The sequence below is a fragment of the Vidua macroura genome, chromosome 4 (genome assembly GCF_024509145.1).
Source record: "Vidua macroura isolate BioBank_ID:100142 chromosome 4, ASM2450914v1, whole genome shotgun sequence".
Lineage (NCBI taxonomy): Eukaryota > Metazoa > Chordata > Aves > Passeriformes > Viduidae > Vidua > Vidua macroura.
In genome coordinates this window covers 49,850,416-49,877,924 of record NC_071574.1, presented here as the reverse complement: position 1 = coordinate 49,877,924, position 27,509 = coordinate 49,850,416, and the positions used below count along the sequence as shown (strand labels likewise).

Here is a 27,509-nt window from a genome sequence, read left to right as displayed (position 1 = left end):
CACTTTACACAGCAGAAGTGTTCTATCTTTACACATTTTCTGAGTGTGAGGACAGAACATTTACTATTTAAATCTAAGACAGAAAGAATTTTTGATTCTGAAGAATCAAATAAGTCATAAAAACCCCTTAACACTGAAAAGAACTAAGGTTTACTCTCTACACCACTTTAATGCTTCCAGTGTTTTCCTTCCTTCTAGCATGAAATTTGAACATCAATTATTTTTAAAATTTCCTTTATTAATGCAAAAGTGGCTACAGGTAAGTGATTTAATTTTAGATTATTTGCAGGATAATGTTAAGTAGGTTATTTTAACACAATTCTGTAAAGTACAAGCATTAAAGTGTGAAAAATTATAATAAGGTACATTCAGGCTACTGTTTTATTCTTGGCAAACTTCTCTAAAAATATAAATAACTTTTATTTAGCCTGCTTGGATGGAACCACCTGTGTAAGACAATTTTCACAATTCTAACATCTTTATTAGTTAACAATAAAAACCAAACAATATTTTTGTCAAGCATTTTTAAAACAAACTAAGGCAGCAAAGACATTTCAAGTGAGACACATGCTTAATTGCAAGAACTGTAGCAGATTACAGTGACCTCCAAACTAAGTTAAAGTTAGATCAAGGCAGGCCCATTGATTGGTTAGGGAAAAAACAAAGTGTGGTAAGAGTGCAGACAATAGCATAAAGCTGACATGTCTAAGAAACATGCATTTTGTCACAATACACAGGAACAACGCTGCTTTTGCCACCACATGCAGCAGAGATTGTGCAACATCCAAGTTTGTGCAGAGGGTCCTCTACCACTCCTACCAATGTTAAACTATATTCTTTGCTGAAAATAGCAAGTTGGTAGAAACACGTCTATTCCTCTTAAATATATATTCAACCTGGTGTTTAACTGTGTTTATTCAGTGACAACTTGTTCGATAAATTTTCATGGGGGTAGTGTAAAAACCAAGAGGACTGAAACAATTTTAACTTCTTGAAGTGTTATTGTGTATTTTCACTTTAATGATCTGTGATAAAAGAACCCTTTCTAATTTTATAAATATGTAGCTTTTGTTGGGAGAAAGGTGAATAGCAAAGCAAAGATTATCAACATGGCAGTGTTATTCATATTTGGTATATGAGGACCCACATACACGTATCCTGTGCAACTACTTTATTCTAACCTTGATGACAGACTGATGAGATCAGCTGGGAGATGTTCCCCATTGGTCACTTTCACTACTTCCCCTACTGCCACCTACACATCCCAGTTTGAAATGATTAGAACAGAAAAATAAGTGACAGGGAAAAAAAAAACAACAACAAAACAAAACAAAACAAATGAACAAAGACAAAAAGACAGAGTTTGAAATTATTATTCAAACAATACATGTTAATTAAAATGTCTGATGACAATTTTTTCAAAATCTATTTTAATCAGGTCAGAAAGTAAAGAGCTAGAACACTTTCATTGTTACTCAAGTGATTTATTTTACTGTAAGGCACAAACTTTAAGCTGCAGAACACACTGACACTGTACATAAACATAAAAAAGTGTTATGATTATTTCTCAACTGACCAAGTTTCCAGCCACTCCATACATCTATTAAAAAATAAAAGCCACAACAACCAATTTTCCAGAAGCTTTTGTGAAGAGCCAGGTACAAGTACCTTTTCTAGGTAGACATGCTGAAAATTATTTTGTATTTTTTTCCTGTTTTGCAAATTTTAGTGTACACTGAACTAGCAAGAACCATAGAGAATTAAATCTCAGATGTTTGTGTCCTTCACTGTAAGCAATTATAGTTTCCTAAAATAATTAAGATCCTCTTGTTCTCCAGAAACTGCTATTGCTGGTAAAAAAATCCAGTATTATTAGTTTGAATTAAAACCAGGCCCACAGACTTGCATTGCTTTTGGAACCTAAAATGTAGCTAGGCATCAATAAAGGCCTGAAAGCAAAACTGATGAGAGTCTTCCAGAAGAAACATGGCCACATGGAGATGAGAGATGGAGGAGAGCAAATGCCAGTATGCAGGCAGAATTAGAGGTCATGTAGTAAGTAGTACAGGGTTCTCTCCTGGAAGCAAGGCTGAAACAGGATCCTAGTAATATTACTAGGGAAAACATTTTAGCTGGAAGAAATGCCTGAACTGGGCCTAGAAAAGCAATTGTGATTCAAAGAGTCCCCATTGCAAACTAGATCCTAGAAGAAAAGCTGACAGGAAAATTCCATGTGAGTAATGGTCATAGTTGGACACACATAGTTGGACACACATAGTGTGTTCTAATAAAGGCACTAAAGAGGGGTAAAACAAAGTGGAAACAGTCCTGACCAAGTCCAGTAGCAGCTAACTATTATTTCACTGTCAACTTGTGATACAAGATTCCTTTGTGGGTACAAGGATTGCAAAGTAAGCTTTTCAGGCAGTTGGTATTTCCTGTGTGTAAACCACAACTGTGACGCAAGTGTCCTCCAAATTTGAAAGGGCAAAAGTGTGAAGACATCTAGGAGTAAATTCAAATTGAGGGGATTACTCAGGAATATTATGAAGAAGCTGGTCTGAGAGGATGTAATCTCTTCCATCTGCAAGACACTATGGTTAGCATGACAGAAGCTATTATCAGGCCAACAGAAAAAGTGTTCTTACTGCATGGTGTATTGCCTGCAAAGTTCTTGGCGGAGAAGGAAAGATCTTGGTGGAGAATTTGTAAATGCTTCTCCAAGTACAGAAGTAAAAGGTTTACAGAGGAAACTCAATACAAGCTAAGTTTTGAATAACATTTGCACTGAAGACAGACTGTGGGGGAAATTTACAGTATTTTCTGGGAACTACTTACACATGATAATAATTTATTATAAGTGTTTTAGAAACAGCTGCACTTAATTTTGAGATAAAATGGAAGACAGAGAAACAATGTACTAGTCTATACCACAGTCTGTCAACAGAAACGCATAGGATCCTAACTTCATTAATTGTAATCATGAGTAGATTAATTAACTTCAGTGGGGTCATAGAGGGTTTATACCTAAATAATAGTCATGTACATAACACTTCTGCTTGTGCCAGAAAAAAAAATTACAATACATTCACATTTAGGTAATATCCATTAAAAATGATTCTTAGAATCTGTTGTCTGTTGACCTGATCAAATAGATGTTGAAAAACATGCATCTCCCACTTAAGATGTGGATTTCTTAAATAAAACTGTCCAAGGAAATGATGATAAACAATCTCTGATTGTCCATGTAGAAAGGGTCACAGCATTACATGCTAAAAATTAAGTCTTGCCTCCAACTGATGAAATTATTCATAATATATGTAGTAGATAATAAAGTGAGTGTTCAGACAGTATTAATTTGATGATTCACATCTCATGTTCACTTTTTTCCCTGATTCAATTATGAAACTGGAGACTATAATTTAGAAACCATTTCTGTTCCCTGTAATATATCAATTTTGATATACTTCTGGGATGAAATTTGTTGGGTACACATCAAAAAGTCAACATGGCTAAATATGGCAGTTGAGGTCCAATTTTTAGACAGGGAACCAGCCTTTTTTGTATTGTGTTCAACAACAAAATTAACATACTACATTCATCTTAGGGGTAAATTGAATGCCAGTGTAATTTCAAAACTGCAATTGTCACAATTTAAAAAAAAACATTGATTTAAATGATGAATGACCAAATGAACACAAGCGTACACTTCAAAACAGCAGCACTTTTGTTTATTCTTTATTTCCTTGGAGCAATCACAATAAATAAATAAATGCAGGGTAGAGAAACCAGCCTCTACACTATAAGTATCAGTGGGCATCTCTACCTTGATGAGAGCAGTACAGTGTCAGCAGGTATATACTCTTTGCCTTTTATTATAACTATATCTCCAACATCTACCTGAAAGAAAACTGGGAATTGGTTAATGGTCTCAAACAAAATGTATTATACTCTTGTTTTAAGCACAGTAAATATTTACCTGCTGAATTTCCTAGCAAGACTGTTAGAAACTCACACACTTAGAGAAGTTAGATTGTACAACTAGAGTTCTGTCAAAAGTTATTGGAATTCTTTGGAAATCTAATCTTTACTAAGCCTAATTAGCCAAATAAGCCTAATCTTTAATAGCCCTCCCTATGCAGTTTTTTAATTTGGTTGGTTTTGTAAAATACTTTACTGAAAGACTGAAGCTGAGTTAAAGAAGAAATTAATCTCACCTAAGACGACAGTTTTATTGCATCACAATTTATTCTTGCTTCTTCAAGGTATAAGCCAATTTCATCTGAACCTTGCCTCCAAATTACACTGGGTCAAATTTTCTTCAAGTTTTCAGGTATGGCAACCATTAAAACTAAGTGACTAGATGATAGTATAAAGTTTATCTTGAAAGATACCTTTAAGAGTCCCTTCCTAACCACTGCATAAACGTCTTTAAAGTTCTCATGATTTAAGCCAATGAAGTTCAACAAATACAGGAAATAACTCGTTTCCATAAAGAAGTTTCTGCCTTGGAAAACCCCATTATACTAAGGAAGTGAGTAATTTTGCCACAGTCATCATATAATTCAGCTTATTTCCACTGAACTTGACCAGTTTGAACTCATGCCATGAAAACTGATTTGACTTCTAAGTATGTTTTGAGAGACAAATATCAACAAAGGAAAAATAAAATACAAGAGATTATACATTTCCCATAACACCAGTTATTCTTCAACATTAATAATTACATGGAGAAATAAAACAAATATTAAATATGCATTATGCTCTAAAAGTGACCAGTAAAGACACACACCTTTTCCCAGTGGACAATCTCCCATGCACCATTTCGTAGTACTAAAAAAAAGGAAAAAATAAAGAATTTTTCACTTGTAACTGCAGTACACAGGTATGTGCTAGATTCCTTATGAAAAGCCATATAGACATATCTAATCTACATAATATTTTAGAGCACACCTTGTTTCTATGAATTCAGATCAAGCATTTCAAATATATAGCACATATTCTTTATAACTGTTTTTGTACCATTGAATCTTATTACAAAGTCAATGAGAACATTCTACAGGGCTTGAGAATCAAATAAATCTGATATAGATTTTATGATAATGTGTTTTCCAAAATAAATCAGTAATTGGAATAAAAAGTTCTGAAGTTAAAAAGTTTTGAAATTATTGGGGGGGGTGGTGAGAGGAATATATTCAATATTCATTAAAAGTGCCAGGAGGCTTACTATAGTTTATCTGTTCTGTTGTTATTGGCATATCAGAGAACTTAAGGATCACTACTGTCACCTCCTCCACACATATCTTGAAAATATCCCATGCTATTTAGAGTAGAATTTATTAATTTTTCCCTGGTAGTAACAATTAATATTATAACCATATTCCACTATTCTATATTTAGAAGTATTATATTTATCTAGTTTTAAGTGTTACTATTATGATACAAAATCCATGCCTTGTTGCCAGTTAATTGCTAAGATTGTTATTTTCAGAGAATAATAAAGGTAATGGTTTTTTAGTCCCAGTTGCTGAGATGGATGTGCAAAAAGAAAAAGAAATGTTGCTACGTATCAATATTCAGATAATTTTATGAGATTGTTCCCTTTCACTGTGTTTTCCAGCTTTCAAACCATCAGGAAGCTTCAGTTCCCGATCAGGACCACATTCTTACACAAGAGCATGCTGACTTCAAAAAAGTGGATCAAAATCTGGGACTACACATGGCCTTTACATTTAAATTTTCTTGGAGATTTTGTCCAGGCTGACTCCTTTTCTTGTTTATCTCAATGATATCTGCAGTCATTACTTAACCTGCTTAGTAAGTCTTCCCCTTCTTCCCCCCAAATGTATTAGTGTTGATATGCTCAGGGCAAAGGTAGATGGGGCAATCTCCCTTTCTGACAGTAAGCAATATATTTTAATGACTGCCTCACCAACCAGCTGATCATTATACAAAATCTATTTTGACAAACCATTTCCCTCCACTGGCAAAATTACAGATTCAGTGTGATGACTGGTTGTAACACTGTCCTAAGGAATCCAAGACATTTGATAATTGCGCTGCCAACTACCCATTTCCATCCCCTTGTGTCAGCAATACAGCTTCTAATACAGCAATACTGATGGGGCCACGGCACCTATCAGATGAAAGAACTGACATGAATTAAAAGTATACCTTGCAGCAGTCCAGACTACTACATTTCACAAATAGTTGCACTATAATAACTGCCACTGGAGTTCTGTAGCTCTGAATATAAGTATGTCACCAGATGTGGCCAGGGGCTTTGTAAGAAGGGGATTCTGGTTGCAGAGGGAAGGTCCTGCCTGTCCTGCTGTCACCCCGTGTCAAGGTGTGTGCCCTCACTGCTTTATGCATGCTGCCCCCAGGGTTTGCTGGGCCCTTTGATGAACGCTTTAATCCACTCCATGGAAGGACACTATAATTTTTTCTTTCTGGATTTCCTTCTTGCTGGTTTAACTGGTTAAAATCAGCACAAAACCAGATGAGTCAGACTCATGAAGACATGCTGAGCCACCTGAAATCTCAAGCGTACTTTAGCCCTAGCTTGATCTAATAAGTTTTTAAGGACAATTAACACACACTAACATTCAGTTAAATCCATTTTCTTATGAGAACAAAAAAAAGAAGCGGTGTTGTTATGCACCTTTTATATAATGGTTAGAGAACTTGCACCATGAAGCCTCCTGCAGCCTGATTTTCTCATTTGTATCTCCCACTTTTCAGCTGTCTCTAACAACTAATTTTCAAAAGCATTTTCCATCTGCCCTACAGACGGCTACTTCATCATACTACAGAAAAGCAGATTTCATCCTGTCAGAATGTCTGATGGTGTCCTGCTGTATCATACATGTATGCAGCCTGACACAACAAAAATCATCCCCAGTGCAGCCTAATATATCCAAATCCTTTACAAAAGGTTTTTTGATAGTAAACTTTCAGAAAGTTAATTACTTAAGGCTAACTGAGATACAGATCATCATTAAGGAACAGAAAGTTGAATGGGGACCCATATACAGAATCTACACATGCACATGTCATTTCACTACAATTTTGCTTGTTTAAAAGGCAGCCAAAGGTGGAGTAGCATTTACAACATATAGTGCACATCACTGCTTTTCAGGGTCACAGAACTGCTGAATACGTAAAACAAAGTAAGAGAGTACCACACTGATTAACTTTTTAATTATTGCTTTGACAACAGATTGTACTTGACAATATACTTAAAAATTGATTTGTCAGGATGCTAGGATCAATGCTGCACATTATGTGAATCCTGCATTAGCTTAAGAAATGTATTTCTCAGTGTGAACAGTATTTCATTTATCCTCATCGCACATTTAACTTCCAAGATACTCTTCTCCATGCATGGAACATTCAGGAATCTTAGAACAGTTACCAAAGACCTTGATGAGAGGTAACCAAGAAGAGTCAGAAAAGAGAGTAAAACAAACCTTTTATTAAAATTTTGTACACTCTGGATGAAAAGGAAAATTGGAAAGGTATTTTAAGATTTCACTGCCACCAAAACTGTTGCTTGGAATCTCAAAAGCTATGAGTGGTTGATGAAAGAATTTTGGATGTTGATATTAAGTTTTCCTTTATTTTTTATGTATTGCTAAGAGGTAATCTGTTTCTCCAGACCTGTCCTCTGGAGATTTCTATTTCTGTGATTTCAGTCAATAATTTTGTTTCCCCATCCTAATCTCTCCATACCTGCTACTGAGCTCAGTAGTTTCTACATGCTCAATAGTTTCCTAAGCTATCTTGCCCTCCCAGCCCCCATTAATTTTACAGTAAAGGTTTACATACAGTTTAGGCAGGCTTTAAAATTTATGTTTCCAGTATTTAGCAGTGCTACACAACTGTTTATCTTTAGGTGATAACCACATTTCTCCCTAAAAAAATTAATGGTTATTTTTATTATACATTTAAAAGGATTCCATGTAAAATTTTTCTCTTTGTGGTATTTTTCTTATTTTCTGCAATCAAATTCACATGACTCTCATTCCTCCTCCTGTTTATAAAAACGAGACTAATTCCATCAAGAGATGTCTACCTCAGAACAAGTAACATGAAAAGCTGAAGAGCAGCAAACCAGGAACCTGAATTTTGACATCCTACCTGACAAGCCTGTTTAGGATCTACTAGTATCTCCCTCACTTTCCCAGTTTCATACCACTTTTCTTTTTCAAAATCTATTAGAAAAACACATGCCAATATTTTGGTTAGGGTACACTGACTAAGTATCTCATAGTTTTTAATCGAACTGTTACATAGATTTAATAAAAAAGCCCCAACAAATCAAACCCAAAGTAACTCCATTAATCTTTATCCACAGTTTTGAAGCAGCATAGAAAGATAGTTCTATTTTTTTTGATGGTTCCTTCCTGTTGCTGGCTGAAAAAAAATTATATTTGTACTCAGAAATGCAGACTTTTAATTATAATGTACGTCCATTAAATATACAGATCATTACAGATCTTCTAACAGTGACAGTATGACCTGTGCTAAATGAGTAAATGCTCAAGTTTCTTAGGAACCTCACAACCTTAATCTAGAACGCATTCTATTTTGTGGGGCTAACATCACTGCCAATTATTAGTTCAACTGTTTACATTAGAAATTTTGAAGTAATCTGCACATGCAATTTCCCACTCAGTTATGTCAGTAGTTCAAGTTGTCAAATTCAACCCCCCCCAAAAAAGGTTAAAAAAATTTCCTACCTTGAGTTTGTTTCTTGTTCACTGCATTATCAGCTTTATGTCTTTTCTAAATTAAAAATGCAGAGTGGTTAAAGACTTTTGTTGATAAGATAAAGGTTTCATACTTCTAATAAAAACCCCATCTATTAGCCCCTCCTACTCATCTATTCAATAAACCATATGAGTATTTCAACAGGACTATTAATTACTTGCATACTTATGAACACCAGGAAAGTCACATCCAGTTCCAGGCTAATTACACTGTACTAAAATATCCTTTCATGTGGGCAATCTCTATCTGAAGTCAGGCAATGACTGTGTAAATATAATGACTCCACTTCTACAAAGCTGCCTGCAGACTTCAACAATAGTAACAGACAAACAAACAAAAACTCAACAGCACACCCCCCAAACAGGCAATGATGCCCCTCAGTTTTAATATAGCTGTGAGACATCTTTTGACAGCAATCTTTTGATACAGCTATTAACAGCCAGCATTTTCAAGGTATGACCAAACTCAGATAAAAAAAGCTTAGGAGAGTACTAGTTTAAACACACTATTTAGGATTCATGAACTCAGTTTTTCTTGAGCAGGAACATGTTTCAAAAAATTAATTTAAATAGGTACACTTTTTAAACAAATGTTCAGAATTCATGCCTTTGTGATACAAACAAAATCTGAAGCAATCTTGTAAAATGAAAGAAAAATAAGTCAAGATACTTGAGTGATTTATTGACAATAAAATGTAGATTTGACTCTGAGCTAGAGGTTCTTAAAAGGCTACCTTTTAACTTTGCAAAATTGAAATATTATTTTTTACTAGATTTTCATAGATTACCAGCAGATTCTCCTTTCAAAAAGATGACTGACTGTACAGATAAATAACCTTTGATCAAAGGGAAATCATAACTTGACCATAGCAGATGTCTATTTGCCCAGAGGGTGAATCTCCTCCATTTTGAAAAGTGTTTTGAGAAGTGATTAATATCCAGTGTTTCTGAGGTATGATGGGTGAAAATCATTGGAAACAGTTGACAATCTAACACTGCATGTCACAAATCTTGCTAAAACCTTTGAAGCATATATGGAAAACACATGCTGCTCATGAATATTATCTTCTGCTAATGTCTTTCTCTTCTTGGTATTTCATTTCAGAAAGAGAAACATTTGGTTCTTGAGCTAGAAGTATTATTTTGACATGTGTATTTTTTATTATCAGTATACAAGGTTCCTATCCAAAAGCTTTAATATTAGATGAAGATTACCATTCATGGAGATTCTAGATATTTCACCGTGTAAAAAACCTGAGACATAATGAAAATTAATGGTTAAGGAAAAACATTTTTAATATTTTACTATGCAGAAAGTGGTCAGCTTTCTCAGCAAAAAAATGGTACAGCTGTATTGGTTTTAGGTATCTCTGTAACATTTGGTAATGAGAACTTTATTTAGCTGGTATATGCAAAACCCACTCCACCTGATTCCTGTCTTTCTCCCCTGCCACACTAAACCGTACACATCAAGTTGCAAAGAGCAAATGGTAGAAACAAATAACAAAAGAAAAGCGACTGGATGAGATAATTTTAAAAAGGACACTTTGTACAGTAGCAGCAGCCTCAGTTTTATATTTGCCTAGACACTGACAGATGGTGTAAGTCTGTAAGCATTAACAGGAGAATGGTTAAAAATATCTAAAAGAACATGAATTGCTTTTATGGCTTTTTTATTTTTTAAAGGGATTTTGTTTATGTAAAGAGAAAGCAACAAAGGCATTTAAGGAGAAGCTGACTGTAAGGCAGCAAAAACTAGAAATGCCAAATAGAAGAAAAATATTTAATGTAAACCTCATTGTGTCTTGCAGGACCACTTAACTCTGTGATCCAGGAGCTTCATACAACCTAGGGAGCCTACCATCCATTCACAGAGGTAACTGAGGAGAAAACTGATCAATGAAGGCAGCATGTGACCAACCACTCTCCATTCCAAACCTCCTTTGCAGCTCAACACTCTTCCTCTTGGTCATTTTTCTGCACATACATTGTAATTCTGCTCAAACACAATAAATCTGGTGTTCCCAGGGAGCTTACTGTTTGTGTGCAAGGAAAGACTACACTACCTGCAACCCTTTCCTAAACTCAAAGGGAAAAGCCCACAAACAGGAACACTACTCCTCTAGTGTACAAGACACCCTGCTGTACCATGACATATCTAATGTCTTGTCCTTCTCATAACATACCTGCAGAACTAAAATAAAACTAAAGCAGATAAATTCTTAGCATCTGGACTGATTTGGTAAATAATTAAGATTACTTTAACTCCTTAGATACAAAAGACATCAATTAAAAGATTCAATTATTTTAAGCAAGTTAGAGAGACAGGTTTCTATTGTATGCTTTTAGTGAAGAGAAGGAAAGAAGGTACTCAGAAAACCCCAACATCTTTTGTATGAAGTGAAACAGGGACTGAAATTCCTGTCTCTCAAAATAAAATAAATCAGAATGGACACTTCTGTGTTTACAATGTCCCACCTCTTTTGAAGTTTTCTTGAAATGCAAGAAGAAAGCAAAACAACCACTACCACAAACAGTTACTGGAAAGAGTCTAGGAAAGCCTGGCATAGGTGCCTAATGAGGACCAATTGTATGTCGGTTCCTGGCCATCAGGAGACAGCAGATCACACTTGGCACCAAGAAAATGCTAGCATTTAGGAAATGCTAGCAGTTAATTGCATTGGACTGGAGGAACAGGAAAAAAACTGAAAAGGACTATTCCTCATCTGTTTAAAAAAACATGAAAAGTCACAATGGTGAAACAAAGGATTTTATGTATGGGACATTAGAAATAAAGAGGTGCATCAAATACTTGGCCCTGGAAACATTTTGTAATATTCTAAATGAACAATATGATAGCTATTTACAAAATATTGCTATTAAATACTTACAATATCCTCTATTATCTCCTTCACTGCAGCTACAGCTAAAATAAATAAGAGAGGAACCAATGTTGTGTAGCGACCTGTTGGTGATACATCTGGTATTTGCTATTAAAAAAAAGAGAAAAAAATATTTTGCATTGTTGGTTGAAAACATTTTTAATACAAGACACAGTACTTTCTGTACAAATAAAGACACGAGTTCACTTTTTAGTTAATTATTTTAGTTAATTTAATTATTTCCAAGAGAGCTTTATATCTTAAATTCAGAAGCAGCTGATACAATAAAAGAACATTTGCATTTTAAGCAGTATAGTGTTCAATGGTACTATTTCCAGAGGTTTTAGTGTTTGCAAAATATTCACCTTCCTTTTCTGTGTTTCAAATTAAATTAAAATACATATTTATAAAATATAACTAAACTTTCCAATTTAGATTTTTGTTAGAGTAAACACTAGTCCAAGGTATTTTTGCTTCTTTATAGTCCTAATCTCTTAAGAGATATTTTTAATCATACTAGATATTAAATGATAAATTTCAAATAGCTGCCAGACTACCGTAAAAAAACCCCATTTTTGCTAGCCAGGTATGGGCACAGATGATGCAAGCAAATATGTATGTAAACTGTGAGAAAATGCAGCTGCTTATGTGATATACATGGATAGTTATCCATAATTGTCTTTATATTGATTAGAGTACTTAATGGCAAGACTGATACTTTAAAAGATTGCTGCCTTAACAGACTTATGGGTAAAGCAGTGTGATGACAATGAGAACTCTGCAAGAGAAGAGTACACTAACTAGTGGTGCCCCAAAGTGGTTAAAAGAGATCCTCAATTTATCATAAATGTTTTGAAAAACAGCCAGTGTTACTCATGAATTCTACACATTTCTTTTTGCTACCTCCATATTGTGCTTCTCAGAGAAAACAGGATGTTATAATATGCTTCTTGTAAGACCAATATAGATCTATCTTCCAGGTTAGAAGCTAGATGTTTTTCAAGGAATTAAATGGCAATGAGGCCAAAAGCTACTGTTCAGTAAGTGACTATATGTTGGCTACAGAAGAAAGGGATCTATCTCTTCTCCAGCTATTCCCACCTTTTCATTCCTTCCTAATTCCCATTCCAACTGCATGTTACTTTGCAGGCAAAATCTGAAAGCAAAAAGGTCACCAGCCTGTACTCCAATTCCACTCTCCTCTATTTCCTTCTCCTGGCAATGTAGGCTCACTGATAGCCTGACACACTAGTGGGCTTTAAAGTCCTAACACTCCACTTTCTAACACTTCTGAAACCTTGTATTCTTTGTCTCTACCTTGAGGTGCAGTGTGGCATCACAGGGAATACTGCTGGACCACTGGATTAACCTGAGATGCCCAATGGGGTTAGCAAGATGTTTATTTAGAAGCCACAGGCTTTCAGGCAGAAAATCTAATGAAACCCTGAACTTTTCCCCCCCTAGAAAACAGTTGTAAGCTACTTATGCAGGTGCAACATAAAAAAACTGCCCCAAGCACTTAAAGTAGAAGCAAAGACATTGGAGTAAGGACAGAGAAATAAACTTTGACTTTGCAGAAACATTTGAAGTGAGGAAGCAAAGAGTACATATTGTAGTTTATGTGCCATTTTTCAGTAATTTTTGTTTGGTATGTCAATCCCTAACACAATGACATCCTCAAAAGACAAATCAACATATTGTAAACAATGCATTTGAAATCAAGCAGAAAACGTTTTTCTATCAAATATGTTTGAAATGCAGAACTAGTCAATGGTAATTACGACTTCACCTGAACACAGTTCAATTTTTCATTTATCATATACTAATGCATTGAAAGAATAGTATACAAAAACCCCACAATGTTTTCAACCCCAACTATCACAAAACTAAAATACAGATGTACAAAATGTTATGCACTTCTTCAATGAAGTCTCAGTAAGCTGGGTCAGGGATTCCACTTTACAAACATACCTAATGAAGCTACAGTGGTGATATAAACAGACTATGTGCTTCCTTCCTAACCACTACATTGATTAGCTGGTTTACAGGAAATAGTTGCTGTAGTATTGGACTCCATAACTGGTTTTGTTTGTCCAGGCTCAATTTCAATCTTTATCTCTAAGAATAAATAATCACTTCCACCCAGCTGCAATTCCTGTCCCTCAAAAGAACTTACAGGAATAAAATTCATATAGTTCAGTATGTTTTTAGACATTACCCTCTAGAAGAAATGCCAACTACAGGTAACAGTTTTCTGTATATGCCAGATATTTTAAAATGGAATTTTCTTCTCACAAGTCTTTTTGACTCAACAGAATTTCAGCTATACTTAACCTGTTTTATAGAAAAATCTTTGTGTGCATTTTGTTATCTCCAAGGAGCAAGAAAGCCACAAACCCAAGCATTTTATTAAAGATATGTCTACATGATATAGCTGTTCTGATAGGCCAGCTAGCTTGGAAAGAACAGTACAGCAACCTCAAGTATCTCAGTATCTCTATCTCTAATATAAATGGTGTCTTAACAAGTTTAAAACATTAGAATCTTATTGTTGATCTTACCTGAAGCAATGCAATAAAAAGAAAAAATGCATTAGCAGCTCTTCTGAACTGGGAATAAAGGAACCTTGGCAGGAATGTGATTATGTTGTACTTTGCAGTGCTGAGAGGAAGAGACGAAAACACATGCTATTATTACAGAACAGAAATATCTTCAAATGTATTCCTTCCCTCTCAGTTATACAAGCTTCCAAATGAAACAGCTTACTTTTTGATTCAAAACTGATAAATACTGGATATTAAGTTGCTTTTGCTAGGCTGGAAGAAGAGAATAAAATTTATCTTAACAAAACAATCTCTCCTAAGCCATCCTTAACAAAATGTTTGAGCTCCTGTCTCTCTGTCAGCCTTTTACATCTGTTTAAGAACAGACCACCACCATCTAAGGTTCTAAAACAATACATACAAAAACAATCGTGCCAAGAACTTTTAAGCAAAAGACTTGTAAGAGTATTTTAACTTCTATATAAGTCAGTCATATTTACTTTGACCTTGCATAAAACTGTCAATATAAGGGGGAATGAATGTATCCTTCAAAAGCCCTCTACTCCGGAAGCAAAAGACAGAAGGACAAGTTGTATACACCAAGAAATAGCATATAAAGTTTCTCAAGGTCATGGAAAATCCCACCACATTATTCTCAATGTCTACACAAATTATGCACATTATCAAAGGTACCTTCAGAAAACAGACCTACTTGGGACAGAGGTGTCTTTGCCGTTAATTTCCTTTGAATTTTAACAACAGAAGTGAGAATATTATCAGATCTAAACACAGATTACTTATGTATTATGTAATTTAAGTTTAGTGTGTGACTTAAAATTCATCAAAAGCAAACAAAAAAACCCAGCATAAACCATCAGCAAAGTCCCTAAAGCCTGAACCTGAAACTGAACACTAGTCTCATAGGCAACCACAGCATCTTTGTAACTGGCTGACTGAAAAAGCCAAGCACAAACAATGCTGTGCTCAAGTGCAGTACATCTGCATCAGCATTCAGCTGCCAGGAATAGGTTCAAAGATAAACTGAACTGAAACCTGAAGAACAAATGCATCCTCTAGGGACACACTGATGGCACAGCTGTAAAGCAGCTGTATCCTCCCCACTCCATTCTTAAAAAATCAGAAGGTCAAGTTTGTAACTGAAACAGCTTACTTGTCTCCTCATTTCACTTCATTCCTCCTTCCAGTGTCTAAGACTCTCATTGGTGGCCAGTAGAAATGACAGAAGTAGAATAAATGAAAGCTTTTCAATTTTGCTATTCAGCATGCAATGTTCTAGTGTTTTTGTTAATACCTGACGTGATTATTGCAGAATTTGGTTAGCTGGGGCTGATTGATGAATATAGTTCTCACTTCCTCTTGATCAGCTAGGGAAGTTTTCTCTGAAACATCCTCTGTCTTCTCATAGCCTGTAAAAACAGAGCATGATTTTCCGTATAAATACATTTACTCACACAAAATTCAAGGAACTTCATGAGACAAAAAGGACATTTATTGTGAATGTGACCTCAATGTATTTGCATTTCTCACAGGTAATGACCCCTGGAAAAACAAAAAAGCTTTTTTTATATATTCAAGATGCTCAGTAAAAACCTACACTCCCCACAGACTATCCTTACCTTGTAAAGATCAATTAGAGTGGCATAACCTGAGACCTGCCAGCTCCCTCTGCACTCATGATTGCATCTTATTAGATCTCATGGACTTTTGTATTGCCAGTTTGTTTAACTGTTCCCTAAACTGATCATTCTCCACCAATGCCAGTCTTTTTTGTTTCAGACTCTCCAACTGGTATCAAGAACCTGTGGTTCCTGAAAGCTGATCTTATCAGTAGAGACCAAAGGGGAGAAGACACTGTTTACTGCATCCTGTTCTGTCTTTTGTTTCCAGGTTCCCTGAGGCACCACCTTTCCCAGTCATCATCTTCCTGCTGTTAGATCTGAAGGAGAACAAGAATGGCATCTACAAGCCACTCACCAGGTTAAACCCCAGGTAGTCTGTGACTTTGCCACCATCTCTCTCTACTCCTCTAAAGCCACCTGTTGCTGCTTTGATCTCTTGTAGGTTCCCCTTTTTAAATGTGAGCTTTGTCAGGGACTCCTTGCTAATTCATAGAATGGTTTGGTTTGGAAGGAACCTTAAAGATCATGTAGTTCCAACCTTCCTGTCATGGGCAGAAAACCTTCCAGTCAATCAGGTTACTCAGAACACCATCCAGCTTGGTCTTGAACACTTCCAGGGATAGGGAGTCTGCAACCTCTCCAGGCAACTTGTTCAATGCCTTACCGTCCTTAAAGATTTTCTTCCTAATACCTAATCTAAACCTACCCTCCTTCAGCTTAAGGTCATTCCCCCTTGTCCTATCAATAAATGTCCTTGTTAAAAGTTCCTCTATAGCCTTCTTGCAGGCCTCCTTTAGACACTGGAATGCTGCTAGGAGGTCTCCTCTGAGCCTTCACTTCTTCAGGCTGAACTCTCTCAGCCTGTCTTCGTACACATGTTCCAGCCCTGTGATTAACTTAGTGGCCTTCCTCTGGACTTGCTTCAATAGGTCCATGTCTTTCTTATGCTGGGGGCCCCAGAACCGGATTCAGTACTCTAGGTGGGGTCTCACAAGAGCAGAGAAGATGGGCAGAAGCTCCCATCTGCCCATCAAGGTGCTGACACCTGGACTTGCTGGTCACACCTCGGTTGATGCAGCCCAGGATATGGTTGGCCGTGAGGGCTCCAAATGCATGTTGTCAAATCCTGTGGAGCCTCTCATCCATCAACACCCCCAAGACTTCTACTCAGGGCTGCTGTCAGTCCATTCTCCACACAACCTGTATTTGTGCTTGGGATTGCCCTGACCCAGGTGCAGGACCTTGCACTTGGCCTCGTTGAACTTCATGAGGTTCACACAGGCCACCTGTAAAGACTGTCAAGGTGCCTCTGGGTGACATCCCTTCCCTCCAGCTGTCAACCGCATCACACAGCTTGGCATTGTTAGCAGACTTGCTGAGGGGTCAGTCAATCTCACTGTCCAAATCACTGACAAAATGTGAAAAAAAGCCAGCTCCCATACCCATACCGACCGCTAAGGAATGTCAGCTGTCACTGCTTTCCACTGAGCTGTTAACTGCAATTCTTGGAATGCAACCATTCAGCCATTTCTTTATCTACTGGGTGGTCCATCCATCAAATCCATGTGTCTCTAGAGACAAGGCTAATTGTGTGGGACAGTGTCAAATGCCTTGCTTCATCTAGTCCTTCTGCCACCTTGGCTTGATTTTGTGCTCATTGTGATGGATCAATCTTGAGCTGGAAGGATGTGATCACTGGAAGCCAAGGCCATTAAGCTGGTTAATCTTAATTGGTTGATCTCATTGGTTAATGAGATTCCTTCACTTGGTCCAGATTTTCTTTGTGACACTAGCCAGATTATTCCCAGAAAAGTGGCGTCAGTATATTCTTCATTCTGTGTGTGCTTAACTTGAAATAGTTTTATTAAACTCACTGACATCCCAGCACCTGCCTCCACTAGCCAGTGAAAGTTGAGCTTTCTGTATATTCTTCTAAGGTCTATGAGGAATCTTGTGCCAGCCTGCATCCCAATGTTCATCTGTAAAAAGGGACACCAATGTATTCTTCTCTCTCAAGGCTTTTCACTAATGTTTTGTCAACCAGTCAGCCACTACATTGCTGACAACAGGCCTAACCAGTCTTCAGGCTGGAGCTTGTAAAGTACCAACGGGTATAGCATAAATCAATCACCATAAAGTTTTAACATGCTACCATTAATGTGTGTATATAGTTGCTTGTTAAATATACACTATATAAACAATATATTCTGTATGAGAATAAGACACTGAAAACCCCTATGTTATAATGCAACTGAATACAACAGAATGTATAGCATGTCAAGGAAAATTAGAGCTGTACATGAAAGCTCAACACTTATTTCTAGCACGTTCTGTAAATGCTTGCAAACATATTAGGCAAAACCCAAGTCATTATCCAGTCCACTGGCCCCGTATATACTGGCCTCTTACCTATTAAAAAAACCTTTCGGACACTACTTTGCAAGGTCAAGTCTCCACACATTGAGAAAAGGCTCAGGAGAAACTTTTAATTTCATCCCATTTCCCATTCATAATTCACAGGCTCTATTATTATACAGGAAATCCCCACTACTACATTCACCCTCTGCAATTTCTCTATTTCTTTCCTCACCCGATGAAAGGCACACGCATTCAAACATCGGTATTTATCTCAAGAAGTCTCTTCAAAGGACAGCCAGCCTAACAGACTGGCCCACCTTAACAGGTGCCAATCAAATACTCAAGGAACCACACAGGCTCATTTGGCAGCCTAACCCAGAAAAAAAAATCTTCAGTAACAACAAATTGCAAATAAATAAATAACCAATGAAACAAACACAGCCCCCAAACAAATGAGAGTGTCTTTCAACAAGAGCACCCACTGAAGACCATTATTTTGATTCCAATAATAAATTTGGAAGCAGCATCTCTCTTCAAACACTCAGTATTTGCAGGGACTCCTCCTAAACCAGTCTTGATTAAAAAGTTTCTGTATTAGTAAAACAACAACAGTAAATTCCATACCCGTAATTTTTCCTTTAGGTAGGGTAGTTTAAGACTTTCAGCTTTCATTCCTTAAAACAGTCTCATTTTCATTACAAGATTGTACTGTTACATACATATATACTACAATATAGAAATAAAGGGGAGGAAAGAAAACCCTCAACCAAATTGCTAAAAGGATTTTAATACACTCTTCTTCATCATTAAAAACTTATTTTTTATTCGCTAAGTAGAGCTTTTGAAACCTCTGAAAGCTGATGCTGTAGCCAAGAACCTCTTACACAACTAAGTGCTGTGGTTTAACCTGGCAGGCAGCTAAACACCACATAGTCACTCACTTGCCTATCCCAAGGGTGGGGGCAGAGAATCAGAAAAAAGGTAAAACTCATGGGCTGAGATAAAAACTGCTTAATAGGATGGAAAAAGAAGGGAAAATAATGATAAAAGAATATACGAAACAGTAATGCACAATTGCTCACCAACCACTAACCAATGTCCCTCCAGTTGCTGAGCAGCAGGCTGCCAGACCCCTGCCAAGTCTCCCTGGTTTTGCTGTTCAGCATAATACCAAAAGGTCTGGGATACCCCTTTGATCAGCTGGGAGGCAGCTGCCCTGGCTGTGTCCCCTCCTTAACCTTTAGAACTCCCAGCCTCCTCCCTAGCAGGGCAGTATGAGATGCTGACAAGTCCTTGATTTAGTGTAAGTGCTGCTCAAAAACAACTGAAACATTAGTATGTTATCAACATTATTCTCATGCTAAATCCAAAGCACAGCATTGTATCTGCTGCTAGGAAGAAAACTAAGTCCATCCCAGTCAAAGCCAGAATAGTCTGTTTGCTAGCTCATATTTCTGAAGCATGTGGGATAGTTCGAAGATGGAATCACTATGAAGAAGAAAGTGTCTTCAGAATTATTTGTTGCAAAGCCATGACAGACCTTCAGTGACAGAATAGGCATTGGCAACCTGACCCATCAGTCTGTTCTTCTGAGGAGTCAGAGCACAGAAGGGAATTTAAATGACCTGCTTAAACCTGTTGGTACCACTGAGATGGCCAAGCCTGTCTAGAACTAAACCAAGTTTTCTCCCTGTTGTGAAATAAAGCCCAGTCAAAAGTAACTATAATGATCTCTGTTGCTTTTCGTTCTTTTCTTCTCTCTCTGACTTCCTTGTTTTCGCCCAGTTACCGTTTCCCAGAGCGCTGGCCAGGCGCTTCCGGGAGCTGCCGGAGAGAGAGAAGCAACAAACACCTTTGTGGTTCGTCTGATATGGACGGAGCTGTTTAGAAAGCGCGAGCAAGACCGAGATAAAGAGACTCAAGAGACTGGACACTTGTTGTGCAGTCCAAAGTAGGTTGTATTTGCCCGATCGCCGCACATACAAGTGACCCTGATCTGGGGTTCAGACAAAGGTTTTATAGGGGAAAATAAGAGATAAGGTGAAACCAATAGAACAATGCCCAGTGTGATTACATTATAAGTAAAATCCAATGGGAATAACTCCAGGGGGAAGGATGAATACACGTAAAAATACAGAATAGAAACTCCAGCTTTAGGTTTAGGAAATAGAAACTCCCATCTCAAATTCACAAAGCCCTTTTGCTCCGTTTGCGTAGCTGCACACTGCAACAGATCTCTAAATCTGGTAAAATGTTATATAGTCCTAAAGACCATAAGTAGAAATACCTAAGGATACATTAGGCACTACAAAACCCGATAGTCTGCTGAAGACTATCTGATGACCACTACAGAATTTCAAAATACATTCCTTCTTCATGTGAAAGTCATCTCATCTTACCCCAGTTCAGCCTCGCCTAGATTTTGTACAAGAACACCAACAAGAACTAGTTATTACCTACTAGTTTTGGTAGGGAGCATCATCATGGCACCTCAACTCTCTATCCTTTCTCAATGACCTAATATAGTTCACTGAACTCCACCAACACACAGAGGAAAAGGATTAATGCTTCAGTCTTCAGAGAATCCTAGTAAGACTTGAGAACAACAATTCCACTTTTCCAGAACCTCTCAAAAGAAATAGAATTATGTGAATGATCCAATTTCATATTATTTAATAGATGCATATATTAACTGTGAAGCTATATATAGCTAAAATAACCACAGTTAGTTACTGTATTTAATAAAGCTTTATGTAGGCCACTCTACTCAAAGGCTCCCCTTGTGTTTTACAATTGCAGAATACATGACATCAATTTCCTAAATTTGTTTAAGAGAGCCAGATCTTCTGTGCCTTGAGTGAGACTTTATTGATACACACACCACTTCAGAATGGTCAGCAGCACCTATTTCTCACAACAGGATAACAGACACAAAAACCTATTAAGACATGGTTATAAGCATGCTTGGTTATCCTTCATCAGCCATAAAGAATTTGCAGAGGTTTGGAAGAATGGCACAAAATCAGTAGTTCCTTTCTGCTAAAATTCTTTTCTCTACACAGGTAACATGTTGGTTTACAGACCCTAAAACACCTACAATTTTTATTTTGCAATAATTTACAGACTGTAGTGTCAATTCTTCTGTGCAGCTGTTGACCACTTCCTGGGAATGCTACATCTGCACATCATTCTGACAGTTCTGATTCGGTTTGTTTCATCTGAGCACATCATTTATGGTGTCCAAGACAGTCCAACCTGGTAAGGTAGTTCATGATCCATAGAAAAGACCTCTGAAGCAGAAATTAGTTGCTGCAGTGACAGGAGAGAAAAGTGAGATTTTATACCCAAAGATACAATACAAAAATTCTAGAATAAGGAAAGTAATACTATCTGTCAGACCCCCACAAGTCTTGGGCCAAGGAATGGTCCACACCATGACAGAAGTCATGGAAGCTGTTGTTTGTGATTACAGTATTACTAGTGTTCCAAGAACACAGAGGGACCCTGCCAGTAACAACTCTGCACTGGGAGTAAGACTTTGGTGGAGCTCTCTGAAAGCAGCCTTATCATCACTTGGCATAGTGCTTATCTAAGAGACTTGGGTGGTTGCCAGAACTAGGGTTTGACAGTTCCTTTATGTCCCTGTCAAATACACAGCAGAGTGCTGGGATTCTCTCTTTTAGAAAACAGTAGCATTTACAAAGAGCTGTTTAGGAATGCCAACTATGTAGTGTAAATATATGGAGTATATATAAATATAGATCAAATTAATTAGTGTCACATTAATATAAGACTAAGAAAACAGTAACAGATCTCAAATTTTATTGGGTAGTACTATATATATAGTAAAGTACAGTATGAGTCATAGAATCAACTCGACTGGTGTAATGAAAAAACTATCATGTCATTTTGCAAAAGTTAAGTTTCTTAAAAGATGCTTTATACCTACTGTCAGTCCTAAAGAAAGTGGTTTTGGTAAGCTTCTTAAACCCAGTATTTAACTCCTTCACAGTCACTCAACCTTGAAAAATAAACCAGACTTTTTTTTTTTCCCCTTTTACTGCAATTGTAAATCTCAGATAGCCAGTTACCTTTAGGGAACACCACATTTATTCCATTAATAACCATTAAGAGTTCTGGAACTAGATAACTTTAAAGAGAGCACCAATTTTACCAATTTATTTATGCAATGCTCAGTTTGCAGTGAAAACCAATTGTCTGGAACAAGGGTAAGTGAAAAAGAATTGAAATTAAGCACTGAAAAATTGGACATTTAACTAGTCTCATTATATGCACCTACTAATCACTCTGAATATACAGGACTGCTGCTCTGGTTGTAAACACATTTCAGAAGTGTTCCTGAAAGGATGCACTTTCTCCCTTTCTTCTTAGAAAGATGCATCCTTCTATTCCTTTGCCACTAACATTTCCCAGGCAGAGGCAGAGCCAGACCTCCTACAAACCTACTTTTGGTGGAGGAAGGCATATGACATGGTAAAACTGGAAAAGAACATCAATCTAACAGCCCACTTCTAATCCATGTTTCTTTGTGCTTTTCCTTGCACAAAAATTAAATAAAATAGTCTTTCTTTGGAAGAAGGAAGAAAGATACAGGGAGGAAGTTTCTGTCTCCCTATAGCAAACAAAGCACAACAAAGCAAAAAAAAAAAAAAAAAAAAAATCAACTGGATATATGGTTTAAGCAAGGAAACTTTCAGACAAGGGGATAAATCAAGCATAACTGCCTCAATACTTCTTATGCCATTACCGGGACATTGTTATTGTTACCTACAGCAACCAAAAGTGACAGGCAGTCCCAACATACTGCTGCTTTGGGGTCCACGATTTCAAATGTTACTTTTGCATAAAAGAAACCTTATAGTAATAATCCCACTGCAATGATTCTTTTCACAAGGCAGCTGCTGACACGTTGCCTTAGGTTAAACAAATCCACTTAGGCACGAGACCTCAGCACTGTCTGAAACTTCCTGGCACGAGGCGCCTTATCAGAAACGCTTGTGTCTGATGATGAGCGCACACATACATGTTACACACAAAAGAGGGATTCCGGCTTATTCCCGGGCCGAGGACCCCAGGCCATGAGCCCCCGCTGCCGCTTGGGGCCGGCGGGCCGAGCAGCCGCACACGGCGGGGAAAACGAAACCACCGCTGCCATCGCTGGGGGACGAAACGCTGCCCGGGGCTCACTGGATAAAGACAACCATAAATACGAGGCCTCCCTGAGAAGCCGGCACCGCTCACACCCTAGGCTGGGGTCGGTGCCGCCGCAGCCCCACCGGGGGCGCACGGCACGACAGGAGTCGGGGGTGAGGAGCGCGGCGGCGGCGCGACACCGGCTCCCACCGCCCCCTCCCGGCCAGGCGGCGCAGACCCCGCCGCGGCTCCGCGCCGGAACGCCAGCCGGGCTCCCCGGTCTCTCCCTGCCGGCGCGGAGAGGCGGGCGGCTCTTACCCTCTGCGCGGGAGCGGATCTCAGACACCGTTTTCTGCACCGCCGGCATTGCCGGGGCGGTGGCGCGGCCGCCTCCTTCCAACGGCGCGCCCTGCACCTGCCGCGCGCCGGAGCGCGCCGCTGCGAGGCCCGGGGCGAGGGCGGCGGGTCCCGGCGGCGGCGGCTCCTCCGGCAGCCCGAGGCGGCGGCTCCGGCAACCCGAGGCAGCGCCTCTCTCCGCCTGCGCCTCTCCCCGCTGGCGCCGCCGCTGCTCACTGACAGCCGCGGCGCCCGCGCTCCGCACTCGTCGGCCCCCTCCGGAACCTACCAACTCCGCCCCCCCTCCGCGCCTCCCTGTCCCGAGGCGTCCTGCATCGCTATCTGCCCGTGCCCCGGGCTCGGGCTTGTCGGGTCACCGCGCCTAACCGGTTACCGGCACTATGGCGGTGTGTGTCCCGCCTCTGAAGCGAGCGAAGGGCTTCCGATGCGCCCCCCACCCCGTGACGCGAGGGAATGGAACGCGCCGAGCCCTGGGCCGCTGCCCGGCGCTGGGGGCGGGCGGGGGAAGCCCCGGGCAAGGTCGCCCGGTGTCTCCGGCAGCCGCGGCGGGCGGGACCCGTGGCCGGGGCGGGGAGTGCCGGGGGCCGGGCGGGGTGAGCGGGGCCTCGCCAGGCGTGTGCAGCCCGGTGGCCTTGCCGAGGGACAGGGCCGGTGGACAGCGGGGCGGAGGCGAGCCGGCAGAGCTGCTCAGCCGTGATTATGTGCGGAGCGGACTCCCCGACTCCCTCCCTGCCCCCCGTGCTCTCGTACGCTGCTGAACGAGGTGTAGAGGGGCGCGGTGGGGGCCGGGAGGCGTTCATCCGGAGAGGGAATTTGAAACGGTGTTCCATTCAGGCGAGGAGGGTGTTGGTGCCACGCTCTGTTTGACAGGCAGCCTTCAAGCTCTCGCCCGACTTTTTATTTTTAATCTCAGTGAGGGTGCCGCAGCCTGACAGCCGTGAGTCAGTGTGAATCCAAGCGCTGCTCCCGTGTGGGCTGTTGGGAAGGAGGTCCCAGCCGCAGATGCCTCGGGCGGAAGCAGCAGCAGCGCTTTCGCTTGCTGACTGCGAGCGTGACACCGAGGTGACTGCAACAGGCTGAGCAGTGCGCCTGCCGCAGGCTGTCCCCATGCCTCGGTAAAAAACACACAGTTAAAACAGGATGCAGGACAAAATAGGAAAGGCGATGGGATTTGGAAGCAGGTCTACTTGGCATAATTATGTCTTGCATCTGTTTCAGTCAGGCAGAAAGCATACTGGCTGCCTAGAGGATGATGGAATGGAATAAAGCTACTATTGTCTCATGAATCTTGAGAGGTTTTGAGGCTGACGTGTCCCCTAAAGGCCACCATTGTGTCCTCAAGAAAGTACATAACAGATTACCGATGTAGGATTGCTGCTGTTTTCACTATAGAGCATATACACCCGCTATAAGAAAATATGATATATATTTAGTCTTTCTTGACAGCAGCAGAGTGAATATTTGATAAAATTGTATAAATTTAATCTCTGTAAATGGATGAAGCAAAACATGTTGTTGGTGGTGCTTAGGGTTTAGTCATTGACCTGGAAGTGTTATGTTAATGGTTGGACTCAATGCTTTTAGAGGTCTTTATCAGCATTAATGATTTTATGATTCTACGAAGCAGTGCTTCATTCATGGAGGAAAGTGAACCAAGAATTTCTTTTTCTTAAATGCTGAGCTCAGATATCAAGGAGGAGGAATACTTTCCTTCAGAGAAGACTGCATTAGGAAATAAATATTGTGGATTTCTTTCGAGTCACAGGCCAGAAAACCTGCTCGAGAGTGTCCTTCAAAAGAGAGTGCTCTTCTGCATCATCATATCTGTGTGGGTTGTTTGTGTTTTTGTGGGTTTCGAGTTTTGTTTTTTCTTTTCTGAACCAGAAGCAAGGATGGTAGAAAGATGTCTCTTCATGCATTTTTTCTGGTAAAACAAAATGCCTGGAACAGCATGCGTTGCTCATCCAGTTTTAAGAAATACTCAGTGTGGGTCAGTCAGCAGTGGGTAGTCTTGGCTGGTGCAAATTACTTTCAGCAAGAAACAGCTTCTAGTTTTCTGTGACATTCCATTGAAGCCTGACTGAAGCAGTCATTTAGGGGACTCAACATATACATGCATACACACATATATACATATATATATATAAACATCCCAGCATCGATAGGGCCCTTTTGTGAAAGAGAATACTGGGGGAGGATGGGAGTGGTGGTTTGCAATTTCTAGCAGCTTCACTATTGTTAAAAGGCTGCAATGAAATTGTGAAATTCACTATAAATCAATGTACATGCCAGTCAACATGCATTTCCCCCCAAATTACTGCAGTGTTGGTGACAAATAGGATTGTCACTTAAATCCACATTTGGATGCTATTTTATGTCTAAACTGGGTTTTTTGGCTGTAATATCCCTGGCAAGTGGTGCTTATTACTGATACCTTTAGGCAGCTGGAAGTGTATACTCTCTTGAGAACAGAAGATACTATAACAATGCTGCCAAGTATTATTTAAAATTGTGAATAGTTATTTTACAAATAAGGCCACTATCCACCTCACAAAACAACACAGCAAAAAAATTACTAGCCTTAATCTTGGTATACTTTTGTGTACTCTGAGTTACTATGAAAGCTTAAAAGTCTTTTTTTTTTTTTTTTTTTTTTTTAAGAAAAAGCCTTTTTTGAAGTTATAGCATGAGTAATATTTGAAAGAATGAGTAAAGCTTTTAAAATCTTATCATCGGTTAAGAAATTCTCCATTTTTCCAGGTTTTGTTCTACAAAGTCTCAAGGTAAGATAAACATGTTTGACCATGTAGTTACACAACAGACAGTTTATCCAGATGTCATCCAAATGAATGAAACTCAGCTGCTATATTTCCTGACAGTCCCCATCCACTTGCAACATTACTCCAGGAGAAGCACAGTAGTGTCTATTTCTTTTACATTTCCCCCAATGATCTGCCAGCAAAACCAGCTGGCCCTTGTATTTATTTCTTTCCTTTGTAAGAGAACTATATGAGCTCCATCCTTTCACCTCCTCTATGTAAATTGAATCTGTGTTACTCAAGAAGTTTCCATCTCCACATGCCACCCTTCCTGTTTTGATACAAACAGGTCAGAAAAGGCTTCTGCAGCTTTTTAAGCTGAGAGTATGCTTAGTTTATGCACTTGAAAATGTGCTCTATCTTTAAGGAATCCAATATTTAGCTTTGGATCATCACTTGTTTGGAATGTACATGACAGGACTGCAAAATAGAAGCAAGTTAGTCTGCTTTCCAACACAGCTATAAATTAAACAATATGTCTATATTCTGCTTTAAAGATTAAATTATACTCTTAATTGAGTTTTCTCTTCAATTTCAATGTGTATTTTGAAATATGTGTAAGCTCTAGTGGAACAGATAGAAATTTATTAGCATTAATTTGTTAGCACACCCTACCTTCTGGAACAAAAGATTATAGAAACCTCGTTTTTAAAATATATGCAGAAAAATTGCATATTCATTGAGAAGAATAAGTTATTTCAGACATAAAATGTCTTGCAATGACAGCTGAAACGTTGAGCTAGTAAAAAAAAATTGTGAAAGGATACACATTTATAAATATGACAAAAATACTACCTCCACTATTCCATAGTTTGATAATTTGACTGAGCTATGATGATCCAGTCTTACATCACCATTTCATCTGTAATGGCTTTCAGGTGTGAAGACTACTTAACCCAACTCAAATCTGTTCTTGCAAATGGTATAAACACTTTATTAGAAAAGATAGAAGTTTCCATTCTTTCTGTTATACTAATTGTGC

The 27,509-nt window shown here is 38.9% G+C and overlaps 1 protein-coding gene across 6 annotated transcripts in view; it reads right to left on the bottom strand.

The window, feature by feature from the left end:
- ATP8A1 (ATPase phospholipid transporting 8A1) overlaps positions 1-23,802 on the bottom strand; it is a 104,159-nt gene extending 80,357 nt beyond the window's left edge. For 2 of the 6 annotated variants that reach the window (XM_053975222.1, XM_053975223.1), the window contains exons 1-7: positions 23,670-23,802; positions 15,512-15,626; positions 14,218-14,317; positions 11,666-11,764; positions 8,745-8,790; positions 4,793-4,833; positions 3,827-3,900 (exon numbers count right to left, since the gene is read on the bottom strand). In XM_053975222.1, the coding sequence (XP_053831197.1) occupies positions 3,827-3,900; positions 4,793-4,833; positions 8,745-8,790; positions 11,666-11,764; positions 14,218-14,317; positions 15,512-15,626; positions 23,670-23,718 (524 nt within the window). In that variant the 5' untranslated portion in view covers positions 23,719-23,802. Of the gene's footprint in view, positions 1-1,181; positions 1,256-3,826; positions 3,901-4,792; positions 4,834-8,744; positions 8,791-11,665; positions 11,765-14,217; positions 14,318-15,511; positions 15,627-23,669 lie in introns of those variants that run through there. The other 4 variants (XM_053975221.1, XM_053975224.1, XM_053975226.1 and 1 more) reach the window with 4 other exon arrangements.
- Positions 23,803-27,509: the final 3,707 nt, after the last annotated feature.